The following is a 14,231-nucleotide window of genomic DNA, read 5'->3' on the forward strand; positions in this document are numbered from 1 at the left end:
AGATAACTATAAAGAAATTTTTTATTTTTTAATTTGATAATTTGATTAAACTTTCATTGAAATAGTGTCGATTTCTGTTGACAGATTAAGGTACAAAAAAATGGCAGCAGGTGAATAGCGTTCAATAAACTCTATTTTGGTTTTTCAGCAAATACAGCACCATCACATCACCGGAGCAGCGGCAGAAATGTGAGGAGGAGTTTGATGCCAACTATCACGAATATCAAGTTATTCATGACCGGATCGCCGCTGCCACAGAGATGTTTGTGCAGATGAGCTCTCAACTGGACACGCTGCCTCCTGGGACGGAAGCTTATCAGGTACTTGTCTGGACCAGCAGTCAACTCTCATGTCCATAAGAAATTTGACAGGGACAGTTTTGCATTTCTGGAGACCGCTACAATGGAGTTAAAATAAAACAACTGAGATGTGTTTGTAGACTTTTAGCTTTAATTCAAGGCGTTTCACAAAAATATCACATTAATCATGATTCAGGAATTACAGTAGCTTTTATATCCAGTCCCCTCATTTACTGAGGCCGTTTTCTTAAGACAAGTCAGTGGATGGATACATGAACATTTCCCAGTCAATGAATATGTCTTGGACTTAATTTACTTCTCTCATTAACAAAAATGGGCACAGAAAAGGATCATCGTCAAAAGATGTGAACTTTCAGCTTCAGTTTGCCAAAAAACATGAAAGATGTCAGCTGAGACTTGATCCATTTCTTGTATGAAGGTCCTTCAATCACTGGGGAGGTCAACAGACAAAAGTTGCGCTGTCCCCAGTTTTTTCAATCACATTTGCAGAAGCTTATAACATCTTCAGAGTTGCCATTGGTGGCTTCCCTCACTAGTCTATTTCTTCCATGGTCACATAGTTTTCGAGAACTGCCTGCTACAGACAGATTTACCATACAGCACTGTGCTGTTTGTATTTCTTTGGGGAGGTAAATTATGTCCAAAACATATTTAGTGATTTAGAAATGTTCATGTATCCATCCCTGACTTGACTATGTGCTCTCCAGTACTAGACAGACAACAGATTACATTTATGTCTCAACACTTTTTTTCTGTTGTTTCCATAGCGAATGCAGGACGATGTCGTGGAAAAGTACAGAATCTATCAGAAAGTAAGACTTTTCTGTTTAATTGTACTATGTTGACACCACACATAATTACACAGTTTGTCTCACTGTTTTTGTTTGTTTTTTGTTTTTATGAAGTGGTTTCCTGGATATCGAGAAGACAAGAAAAATGTGTGTATCTTCACCATAAACTGGCGCATATGAAGGAGAGAATTGCAGATTATGACCAAGCACAGGAGACCAGCGTGTGATCGACTGGACTAAAGGAAGAAAGGAATATTATATTTGTTATTTATTTTCGCACATAAAGTTTATAAGAACAGAATATTTATTTTGTGTATTTTCCATTTGAATAAATGAATGAATGAATGAATTTATTTATCCGGCACAGAGATGAGCAACAACAAGACAACACAAAACATAAAAGAAACAATGTACAGAGAACCCGTGTGGCCGAGAGGGTGAAGGCAGAAGCAAGGCTTATGAGCACCCTCCTTTAAAAATAAAGAATGTATATATAATATTATATATATATATAATAATATATATATATACATAAGAACTATACAAAAAAAAAGAAAAAGAAATTGCATGCACAATTTGACTTCATCAATCACTGAAATTTCAAAACAACCAAACAAGTAATAGTGAACAATGAAAAAAATGGTAAACCTAATCCCTCAAACTATAACGGGTAAATATGTTGTTTTTGTAAAGCCTTTTAAAACCAACCAATGTACCAAGAATTTTAATATTATCAGGACAATTATTCCAAATATTAACACCACTGACAGAAACACAATGACTTTTAACAGTAGTATGGATCTTCAGTTTCTCAAATAATAATGTTCCTCTCAAACTGTAGCTGGAATCCCTCATTTTAAACCGATCCTGGGCATGAAGAGGCAAAAGCTTATTTTTGACTTTATACATAATGTGGATTGTAATATAGTCAACCAAGTCCCAGAATTTTAAAATTTGCAGACAAGCAAATAACAGATTTGTTGGCTCTTGATATGGTTAATTACTGATAATTCTTATAGATTTCTTTTGCAACAGAAAAACTTTAGTATTAGTTCTATATGTATTTCCCCAAACCTCGACAAAATATGTCATATATGGAACAAGTAATGCATAATATAAAGTGGTTAATGCATGTTGGGAAAGGAAGTCCTGGGCTTTATGCAGAATTGCAATGGCTTTTGACATTTTAGATTTAACATATTTAAAATGTGTTTTCCAGCTTAATCTATCGTCATTATAAACATCAAGAAATTTTGTATCTGTTACACTTTCAGTTTCAATATCATGTAATAATAGATTTTTGCTTAGGTTCCTGGACTTATTCCCAAATATGATACACTTAGTTTTACCAAAATGGAGCCATAATTTATTTTATTTTGCAGTACTACCAATTTATTTTATTTATTTAAATCAAACCATTGTTGAAATTTATATAATTCGTTCTCATCTTGTCCAGGAGCTGTCCCAAATGATCCCCACTACAAAACACAGTCGTATCATCCGCAAATAAATACAACTTATGTACTTGGAAACCAAACATATATCATTAATATACAAAAAACAACAATGGCCCAAAACTGAAGCCTGGGGCACCACACAAGTAATCTTCAAAAACTCAGAATTTGTCCCACCAATGTGAGCACACTGATACCTATTGTCTAAGTAGGTATGTTAGTGTGTATATGAATTTCACTTGACTTTAGTTAAAACTTAGGAGGGGTTTTTAGTAGGCTTTTTCCTACGATACAAACCTGGGTTTTCTTTAAACCAAAATTAAACAGCCAGTCATCAGTGTAACTGGTGCAGACATTGATAAGTGAGTGGAGACCTGGGGCCGTTGAACTCAGTACTGTTACATCATAAGCATACACACGTGTTGACTTTGTAATCTAAGACTCTAACACCGGTATTAGCATTTTGCAAACTACGTAATAAATCCTTAATAAAGATATTAAAATGCAAGAGAGATACACTTCCTTGCTTCATTCCCTTAGTTAGAAGAAGAGAAGGGCTGATACTGTGATCCCATCCAGCACAGGTATAGCTATTTTTGTACCAGTTGTGTCGGAATAATCAATACATATGTGAAATTTCATCATACTTTTTTAAGCATTTTTCTTTATTTGCCTCTCACATGTCTGGAAGCTCCTCACCATCTAAAACCCTGTCATTTAGGTCCTTCAGACTTTTTTCAGTAAAATACTTCAGGGGAGCATTAGCATGGCTAAAACCTTTCAGCTTCTGGGGGGTTCCGCCCCCAGACCCCCCCACCTTTTTAAGCATTTTCCTGTTTTTGCCTTTCAGCTTTTGGGGGAGGCTCTGCCCCCCAGATTCCTTGCCTTTTTAAGCATTTTTCTTTTTTTTTTTGCCTTTCAGCTGACCGCCCTAATTACAGCTCTCTTAACTCCCTGGCACTTTAAGCATTTTTTAAATGTAGATGTAAATTAATTCAATGTTTTCAGCTAGTTGACAGTAGGGCTGTACAATATGGCCAAATTATCGTATCTCAGTATTGTCATATCAGTACGATATGACAATGATTTCACACAAAGTGCAGCAACAGTGAAAATTAAACATTCTTAAACAAAACAGTAATAATACGACTCTCATTTTGCACTCATCATAAGATTCGGATACAGCGCCCTCCAAAAGTATTGGAAAATGGTATTTCACACATTTTAATTTGTTTATGCCATTTCAAATATAAAAAATACAAATAAAGATTAATAAAATTATAAAATTATCTTCCTCAAACTCAAACTGAAAGCATACCTGTAAATAATAATCAGTTTTATTGCCAGTTTTCTTCAGACAATCAGGGGATGGAAACATGAACATTTCCAAGTCACTGAATATGTTTTGGACTTTATTTACATCAATTATGAAGAAATACAAAAGTTTCTTTAACCAAAACATCAAATCTAGACTTTCATCTCAATTGTACTTTCTGGCAAAATGTAGTTGAACGTTCAGGTCTTCTTTTTAAGAAAATCCTCCTCTACACCACTTCATCGGGAACCTGGATTTTATATTTTTAATTAATTTATATCAAGTTGTCGAGATTTGCTTTCAGTTTGAGTTTAAGGAGATAATTTTAGAAAAAGGTATGAGGTTAAAGGAGCAAAAATGGTGACAAAGGTCAGTTTCAGTTTGTACAGGGGTCAAAAGTTGCTCCAATCTTGGTAAAAACTTCTGCAAATTATTGGTTATGTTAATCAGGTTTTAAAAAGTAGCAGTTTGCATCATGTGTCATGCTTAGGTCATGTTACAAGGTAACATATGTCACATGTCAAAAAATCCAATGGACATTGACCTTGTTTGACCTTTACTTTGGAGACCAAGCATCCAACACTGTTCATTTATTAATCCTATTAGCTCAACCAATAGTTTACATCATTTTTTACCAAAATTGGAGCCATTTTAACTTTTGACCCCTGCACAAAGTGAAATTGACCTTTGTCACCATTCTTGCTGTTTTTACCCCATAACTCATAAAATTCAGTCATAGATAGTCCACACAATACCTTTTTGGAATATTTATGATCAAACAAGTAATGTGGTGTAGTTTTCAATTTGATTGGAGCATTTTTAAATTTCAACCCTGTGTAATTCTTCAATTGAACCCTACCTGGCTGCCTACTGAAAATTCATGTGGCCAGTCATTTTTTCCAAAAGTGTAATGTCTAAGGTGTATTTGTGCTGAAATTGATACTTGTCATCTTTTGAAGGATTGTTTCAGTTATCTGCTGCACTAATAAGCCAACAGAGCATGAACCAGCTGCTGTCTGTTAGCTTAAACATGTATATAAGACAACCCGAATTAAAGGAGAAATGCTGCTTTTAACAACCTGGAACCCATTTCTGGCATAAAATACGGTCGTTTACTCACCAATATAAGTTTGGTGTCATTAGAAGTCCATGGTTCAAACGACGTTCAGTACATATCTGAGGCAAACATTTTCTTCTTCTACTAAGGTGGAATAGAACTTTTTGTGGTACATAGCACCAACTACTGGACAGGAGGACCCTAGCAGTCGATGTGACTCACTGATTTCAAAATGCAGCGCTTTTCAAAAAGACGTGTGGTGCTGTGACATGTCAATCATCTGTGTCCAATCAGATTTCAGGGGAGTCCAGTGCAACCCTGGCCTCCGCTCTAGCTCCACCCATGCCAGGAAGTGTTCAACATTTGACATTTCCTGTTTCACTGTTGACTCAAAATTTGCCACTTCCTGTTTCAGTGTGAACTTGCCACTGAGTTCCCGCGAGATTACACGGGATCTCGTCTGTCAATCCAGGAAGTGTTTGACATTTCCTGTTTCACTGTGGATTCAAAATTTGGCACTTCCTGTTTGGGCCACAGTGGTCCATGAGCAAGCACATTGCTTCGCTCGTATAAACCTAAAAAGAAGCATTTCAGACACACAAGTGGAGGATATGTACATACATCACTTGAAAATGTTATTTTTTTTGTGTGTGTGTGTGTGATTGCTGAATGCCAATTAAAAAGTCATTATAAAAAAGAATATTGCATCCCTCTAGTGTTTAAACTGGTGAATAGCAAGTGTGAATTGATTTGTTGGCACAATGTCAACATTAAAGATTTGCAGCTTGCCAATATTGTTTTAAAATCAGATATTTTTAGATCAGTCTTTTTAGTCTCAGAATCTCAGTGAAGCTTATTAAAGTAGAAAAGCACTCTGCCTAGGAAATCTGAGCATTAGTTTTTGAGATATCCTGTAGTTAGCCTATCAGACGGGAGCGATGATCTGGCTGACTGGCTACTCATTGGATTCTACAGGGTACGTGCCTAGGCTTTGAAGAAGCCTAGGAAAAAGCCACAAAAAGAGACATAAAACCCTCCGTACTGCTTGTGGTTTCTGTTAACTATTTATTTCTGTGCGCTGCACATGATCATTATGTACATCCTGTAATGGTAAACCAAACTGAAAAGAAGCACATGAACAGATTTTTACACAATTTTGTAATATTTTAAACTGCAGACAGGCAGACATAAATTACAGTAGTATACAAATCGTTCCTTACATACTGGTTTTTCAAACACACACATCCAGCGACTACAATCTAGAAGGTAACATGAACATCGTCGAGAGGAATGAGTCAGCGAGGGCGCTATCGAGTTATTTTGCAGGTACGTCTTCAGTTGGTCAGTCACGGGTGAAAGGTAGAGGCCTTTAGATGAAGGTTTCTTCAACATTTTGCATCCAGTGTCGTCCACAAAACCAACAATCAGTCCTTCACTCAACGTCATCGGCACACAAGAGCAAACTGGAAATCCAAAGCAAAGACTGAATCTTATCTGACACCTTACGAATTACAATCTGAAGCAAAAACGGGAGGCGTGAAAACAAAGTAGAAACTATTATCAAACCTTAATAAAACTGTTTGACAGAATTATAAAACAGAGGTCTGGAAATAAATGATAATGATGTTAGTGGGTCAAATCCTCCTCAAAATCACTTTTTTATATTCTCTTTTTCCCACTTTATTATTGGGCCATATGTTGATACCAAGGTTATGAAATACAGTTTTACATTTAGACAAATTATGAACTTGTATTGACAAAAGGCTTCAAAGACAGTCACATCAGCCACATGTTGTTCAAAAGACAAATTTAACTTTTTATCTGTAACAAATCTAACATGTATACGCTTCAAACAAAATTAACAATGTGTCCTCCTGTATACGTTAAGACATGATATGGTGTCTCCGTTCCTCCGTCAGACATCAGCTATTACGTATTACTCACATTGTAAGATCAAATAAAATGGAAGTGCCTACAGATACTCAACGGTATTACTGTGTGTGGCAGGGGTGTAACGGTACACAAAAACCTCAGTTTAGTATATCTGGGTTTAGGTTCAAGTTTTTTTTTGGTATGGTGGAAAAGAGTAATACAACAGAGTGGAAGCTTTGGTCCAATCTGCACTGACCGCAAAAGGCCACAAGGGGGCTCGGATTGTACAGCACAAACTTTTTTCTGACGTTCACACTGTTCACACCCAACCACAGACAAACAATGCCGGCATATAGCTTTGGTGCCTCAATTAATAAATGAGGAACCATAGTGTTTGGGCCCCCTTTGAGGAACCCCTTTGAGTCTGGTCTGCTTGAGGTTTCTTCCTCAAAATCATCAGAGGGAGTTTTTCTTTACCACTGTCGCCTGTGTGCTCGCTCTAGGAGTTGGTAATGTTTGTGTTGTGTGGGCCGCTGAAGAGGAGGTACTGCTGGCCCACCACCACCAGATGGCGCCGTGCTTGGAGTGCGGGCTTCAAGCACGAGAGGGCGCCGGAACCATTGGGAGTGACAGCTGTCGCTCTTCATCAGCACCATTCAATCACTCATTCAACCCATCACCATAAAGGCCGGACTGCAACTCCACCTCCTCACCGAGAAATCATCTACCATACAGGTAATTCTCTGCTGAATCTAAACCGAACAATAGTCTGATCTCTTTTGCAGCCATTTTCCTGTGACGGATTCCTTATCTGCTGTGTTGGCGTTTGGTGTGGACTGCGACGGCTTCGCCTCCCACCCCACCCAGATAAGTGGTTATCTCAGGAGCTGTCCGAGTGTGTTATTGGAGGTGGAGGTTCTCCCTCCTAACTGAACACAGACTGTGGGATTACTGAGTGTGCATACTCACACTCATCAAACTGTTTCTGTTCTCTGCCAGCAGTACCGGGTCTGACTGCTGAAGACAGTGGCCAACTGGGGCGCAGGGCTTGGCGGCTCCGGTGTTCTTCAGATCCGTTGGTGGTGGAAGCTGTGTGGGTTCCGGCTCTTCTATCACCAGACGTCTTCTATCTTCGAGCCTGCCACACGCCACCTTGTGTATGATTGACATTCCACAATATTGTTATTGTCTGTACTTCGTTGTGTGCTTCACAACATTAAATTGTTACTTTTTGGCTTATCCATTGTCCGTTCATTAACGCCCCCTGTTGTGGGTCCGTGTCACGACACCTTCCCAACAGGATTTCTCGGCCAGCGTCATGGATCCTGAGGGGCGTCAACCATCGCTTGAACAGCCAATGGAAGAGCGAGGTGCACAGGCGACAGCAGGAGGCGTGTTAGGTGAGCTGCAGCACATCTTAACCGCCTTTATTGCTCGGTTGGACTTAGTTACCGAGCAGAGCATTGTTCTCAATCGAAGGATGGAGGCTCTCACCGCCCAGGTGGAAGCGCATGCTCAGGGCGCTGCTGCAGCACCTCCTCCTGCTGACCGAATGCCAGAGACAGACATTCCACTGGTCGTTCAACGAACCCCCCACCTTCCCCTGAAGCATACATAAGCCCTCCGGAGCCGTACGGAGGCTGTGTGGAGACGTGCGCGGACTTCTTGATGCAGTGCTCGCTCGTCTTTTCACAGCATCCCGTCATGTACGCGTCAGATGCTAGCCGGGTGGCTTACGTTATAAATTTGCTTCGAGGAGAGGCACGCGCCTGGGCTACGGCGCTCTGGGAGCAGAATTCACGGCTCCTAACGATTTACACTGAGTTTGTGAGGGAGTTCCGACAGGTGTTCGACCCTCATAGAGGCGAGACCGCTTCAAGCGTGCTGCTGTTGATAAAACAGGGGTGTCGAAGCGCAGTGAAATATGCAGTCGACTTCCGCATCGCGGCAGCGCGAGCAGGCTGGAATGCTGTTGCGCTCCGCGCCGCTTTTGTAAACGGACTGTCTCTGGTCCTTAAGGAGCACCTGGTGGCGAAGGACAAGCCACGGGATTTAGACAGGCTTATCGACCTGGTTATACGGTTAGACAACCGATTAACAGAACACCGACGGGAGCGAGACGAAGGGCGTGGTCAGGCACAAGCCGTCCCTCTTCCTCCCGGGTCCGAAAGGGAGCCGACTTCCCCACGCTCCACAGCCAGGGCTCTCCACGAGACGACAGCTCCCCCTGCTGATGTTGCTATGGAAACGAGCAGGGCCAAAAAGCGATCAGATCAGAGACAAAGGAGGCTGATCCGTGGAGAGTGTTTTCTCTGCAGCTCAACTGAGCATACAGAGAGAGTGCCCCAAACGGTCAAAACAGCAGCACTCGTCCTTAGAGACTAGGCTAAGGGTGGGTCACAATACCCACGCGGGAAACCCCGAAAATCTGCACGTATCCCAGTCACGATCCTGAGTGGGGATCTAACCCTTCACGCCCCAGCACTGGTGGACACGGGGTCGGAGGGGAATCTGCTGGACAGCAGATGGGCAAAGGAGGTTGGGCTCCCTCTAGTGGCCTTACCGTCACCATTGTCGGTGCGGGCACTAGATGGCACCCTTCTTCCACTAATCACACACAGACACAGCCCGTGACTTTGGTTGTTTCTGGGAATCACAGGGAGGAGATTGTGTTTTAGTAACACCTTCTACCTCCCGAGTGATTTTGGGTTTCCATGGGTGTTAAAACACAATCCCCGGATTGATTGGCCGTCTGGGGTTGTGGTTCAGTGGAGCGAAACCTGCCACCGGGAGTGTTTAGGATCCTCGGTTCCACCCGGTGTGACAGCTAAGGAGGAGGTTTTAGTCCCCCCCCAATCTGGCGGCGGTGCCAGCCGAGTACCATGACCTTGCTGACGTCTTCAGCAAGGATCTGGCACTCACGCTGCCCCCACACCGTCCGTACGATTGTGCCATTGATTGATAACCGGGCGCTGAGTACCCGTCCAGCAGGCTGTACAACCTCTCACGTCCGGAACGCGAATCAATGGAGACCTACTCGGGACTTGTTAGCTGCCGGGTTGATCCAGAACTCCTCCTCCCCGATGGGTGCTGGTTTCTTTTTTGTGGGCAAGAAGGACAGCGGACTCCGTCCATGCATTGATTACAGAGGGCTGAATGAGATCACGGTTCGCAACGATACCCACTACCTCTGTTAGATTCAGTGTTTACGCTCTTGCATGGAGCCCAAATTTTTACAAAATTGGATCTTAGGAATGCTTATCACCTGGTTCGGATCCGGTTGGGAGACGAGTGGAAGACGGCATTTAACACCCCGTTAGGTCATTTGAGTACCTGGTCATGCCGTTCGGCCTCACCAATGCGCCCACAACGTTCCAAGCGTTGGTTAATGACGTCTTGCGGACTTCCTGCATCGGTTGTCTTCGTATTCTAGACTATATACTCATCTTTTCTCCGGATCCTGAGACCATGTCAAGCATGTACGTCAGGTCCTACAGCGGTTGTTGGAGAACCGGCTATTTGTGAAGGGCGAGAAGTGCGAGTTTCACCGCTCTTCTTTGTCCTTCCTGGGGTTCATAATCTCCTCCAACTCCGTCGCCCTGATCCGGCCAAGGTTGCGGCGGTGAGAGATTGGCCCAACCAACAAACCGTAGGAAACTGCAACAGTTCCTCGGCTTTGAGAATTTCTACAGGAGGTTCATTAAGGGCTACAGTCAGGTAGTTAGCCCCCTGACAGCCTGACCTCCACTAAGGTCCCCTTCACCTGGTCAGATCGGTGCGAAGCCGCGTTTAGGGAGTTGAAGCGCCGGTTTTCGTCTGCACCAGTTCTGGTGCAGCCTGATCCTACTCGCCAGTTCACAGGAGGTGGATGCCTGACTCAGGGATAGGAGCAGTGCTGTCCCAGAGCGGGGAGTCCGATTAGGTTCTCCACCCTTGTGCCTATTTTTCCCGCAGGTCAACCCCGGCTGAGAGGAATTATGACATCGCAATTGGGAACTCCTTGCGGTGAAGGAGGCTCTTGAAGAGTGGAGACACCTGTTGGAGGGAGTGACAGTGCCCTTCACGGTTTTCACGGACCATCGGAACCTGGAGTACATCCGGACCGCCAAGCGGCTGAACCCAGGCAAGCCCGCTGGTCACTGTTCTTCGGGCGCATTGACTTCAAGATTACATACCGCCCCGGGACCAAGAACCAACGGTCGGATGCCCTGTCCCAGGTGCATGAAGAGGAGGCCAAGGCCGAGTTGTCAGACCCCATAGAGACCATCATCCCGAGTCCACTATCGTGGCCACTCTCACCTGGGACGTGGAGAAGACCGTCCAGGAGGCCCTGACACAGAACCCGGACCGGGGGACCGGCCCGAAGGAAAACTGTACGTCCCACCAGAGGCCAGAGCTGCGGTTTTGGACTTCTGTCATGGTTCCAAGCTCTCCTATCATCCCGGGGTGCGCAGAACCATGGCAGTGGTCCAGCAGTGCTTCTGGTGGGCATCCATGGAGGCGACGTCCGGATTACGTCCAGGCCTGTACCACCTGTGCCGGGGCAAGGCTGACCATAAGAGGACTTTTGGACTCCTCAGCCCCTACCGGTACCTCACCGCCCTGGTCCCACATCGGCCTGGACTTGTCACGGACCTCCCGCCGTCCCAGGGCAACACCACCATCCTCACGACAGTGGACGAGTTCTCCAAGGTGGCCCACTCGTGGCCCTCCCGAAGCTCCCAACGGCCCAGGAGACAGCAGACCTCCTGGTCCCCACGTCGTGCGTCTGCATGGGATACCAGCGGACATCGTCTCAGACCGTGGCCCTCAGTTCTCCTCTCAGGTCTGGAGGAGTTCTGCAGGGAACTGGGGGCCACCGTGAGTCTCTCGTCCGGGTATCACCCTCAGACAAACGGACAGGCAGAACGGGCCAACCAGGAGCTGGAGCAGGCCCTCGTTGCGTTATCTCCGCGCACCGACGGCCTGTAGCACCCATCGGCCTGGATCAAGTATGCCACAACAGCCAAGTGTCGTCAGCCACCGGCCTCTCCCCGTTTGAGGTGTGTTTGGGGTACCAGCCCCAATTGTTTCCACTTGTGGAGGGAGAGGCGGTGTGCCCTCGGTCCAGGCCCACCTCAGGAGGTGCCGCGGTGTGGCGGACCGCCCGTTCTGCCCTGTTGAAGGCCCGGACGAGGGCCAAGGCCCATGCAGACCGCCGGCGTTCCCCGGCCCCTGCATACCAGCCCGGGCAGGAGGTGTGGCTTTCAACCAAGGACAAACCACTCCAGGTCGAGTCTCAGAAACTGAAGGACCGCTTCATCGGACCATGTACAATCCTCAAAGTCCTCAGTCCTGCCGCAGTGAAGCTGAAGCTGCCGGCTTCACTGCGGATCCATCCTGTCTTCCATGTGTCGCGCATCAAACCTCACCATATTTCACCCTCTGTACCCCCGGACCGGCGCCGCCTCCTGCCCGGATCATCGACGGGGAGCCGGCTTGGACCGTGCGCCGGCTCCTGGACGTCCGTCGGAAGGGCCGGGGGTTCCAGTATTGGTGGACTGGGAGGGGTATGGACCCGAAGAACGCTCCTGGGTGAAGAGGAGCTTCATCCTGGACCCGGCCCTCCTGGCCGACTTCTACCGGCGGCACCCGGACAAGCCGGGTCGGGCGCCAGGAGGCGCCCGTTGAGGGGGGGGTCCTGTTGTGTGGGCCGCTGAAGAGGAGGTACTGCTGGCCCACCACCACCAGATGGCGCCCTGCTTGGAGTGCGGGCTTCAAGCATGAGAGGGCGCCGGAACCACTGGGAGTGACAGCTGTCGTCTTCATCAGCACCAGCTGTCACTCATTCAACCCATCACCATAAAGGCTGGACTGAAACTCCACCTCCTCGCCGAGAAATCATCTACCATACAGGTAATTCTCTGCTGAATCTAAACCGAACAATAGTCTGATCTCTTTTGCAGCCATTTTCCTGTGACGGATTCCTTGTCTGCTGTGTTGGCGTTTGGTGTGGACTGCGACGGCTTCGCCTCCCCAGCCAGATAAGTGGTTGTCTCAGGAGCTGTCCGAGTGTGTATGGGGTGGAGGTTCTCCCTCCTAACTGAACACAGACTGTGGGATTACTGAGTGTGCGTATCACACTCATCAAACAGTTTCTGTTCTCTGCCAGCAGTACCGGGTCTAACTGCTGAGACAGTGGCCACCTGGAGCGCAGGGCTTGGCGGCTCCGGTGTTCTTCAGATCCGTTGGGGTGGAAGCTGTGTGGGTTGCTCTTCTATCACCAGACGTCTTCTATCTTCGAGCCTGCCACACGCCACCTTGTGTATGATTGACATTCCACAATTGTTATTGTCTGTACTTCGTTGTGCGCTTCACAACATTAAATTGTTACTTTTTGGCTTATCCATTGTCCGTTCATTAACGCCCCCTGTTGTGGGTCCGTGTCACAACACCTTCCCAACAGTTTGACCTTACTTGTGTGAAGCACCTTGAGGCAGCTATGTTCTGATTTGGCGCTATATGAATTAAATAAATTAAATTAATCAGTGTTTCCAAACAGTAGAGGCCATGCTATGCACGTGAGCTGAAACAACAGTCCATTGCTAAAGTTGGTCATGGAAAATGCGGACTTACAGTTAGCTACACACACAGAAACAACAGAGGCGTACAGAACCGAAAGGCCCACATGGAAATTAGTGTTTTTTATTTTATTTTTTTGTATTTTATATCATTTTAAATTTGTTTTAATGTTTAAAATTACATGTACTTACACCCCTAGTGTGGCATTCCAACACTCTAAGCAGCTACAAAAAACCTAGGAATTCAATTCAAGTTATTTATAGAGCGTCAAATCACAACAAAAGTCACCTCAAGACACTACAGATGAGCAACATTTAAACTTTACCAGCCCCATGAGCAAGCACGCTGGCGAGATTGATATAAGGAAAAACTCCCTCAGGTGTTTTGATGATAGGAAGAAACCTCAAGCAGACCAGACTCTGGGGTGACCATCTGCTTTGCCCATACTAAAAATAAATAAATACATAAATACACAGAACTGGCTGAACACGAAGTGATAAAAATGCTGCAGCAAAGCAACCACAGTCCAGTGCTGATAATGATCAATGGTCTACAAGGACAACCTGGAGGTGACAACAAGGGTCCACGATGTGTGACCACTCATTGAATCAGGACACCTCATTTTAATCCCAACCCAATACTACATCAAACCCATAACCACCCAGTAGTGCTGTATGGTAGTTAAGGATGTACTTCAGTACTACCAATTTATGAGATGTTTCTTAAAGAAAAAAATCTCGTAACGATGTAAATTTGGATGTTTGTTGAACTTGTGTTGCCATTTTGATTTTGGTAGAAATTGTGTGACATCTCTGCGACGCACGGCGTTACTGGGTTACTAGCGGTAATACTGCAATACGT

The 14,231-nt window shown here is 45.0% G+C and overlaps 1 protein-coding gene across 1 annotated transcript in view; it reads left to right on the forward strand.

Moving 5' to 3' along the window:
* LOC117526589 (RNA polymerase II elongation factor ELL-like) overlaps positions 1-1,291 on the forward strand; it is a 40,069-nt gene extending 38,778 nt beyond the window's left edge. The window contains exons 12-14 of the mRNA XM_034188648.1: positions 149-320; positions 1,088-1,132; positions 1,226-1,291. Of these exons, the coding sequence (XP_034044539.1) occupies positions 149-320; positions 1,088-1,132; positions 1,226-1,291 (283 nt within the window). The remainder of the gene's footprint in view (positions 1-148; positions 321-1,087; positions 1,133-1,225) is intronic.
* Positions 1,292-14,231: the final 12,940 nt, after the last annotated feature.

This window comes from Thalassophryne amazonica, chromosome 15 (assembly GCF_902500255.1).
Source record: "Thalassophryne amazonica chromosome 15, fThaAma1.1, whole genome shotgun sequence".
Taxonomy (NCBI): domain Eukaryota; kingdom Metazoa; phylum Chordata; class Actinopteri; order Batrachoidiformes; family Batrachoididae; genus Thalassophryne; species Thalassophryne amazonica.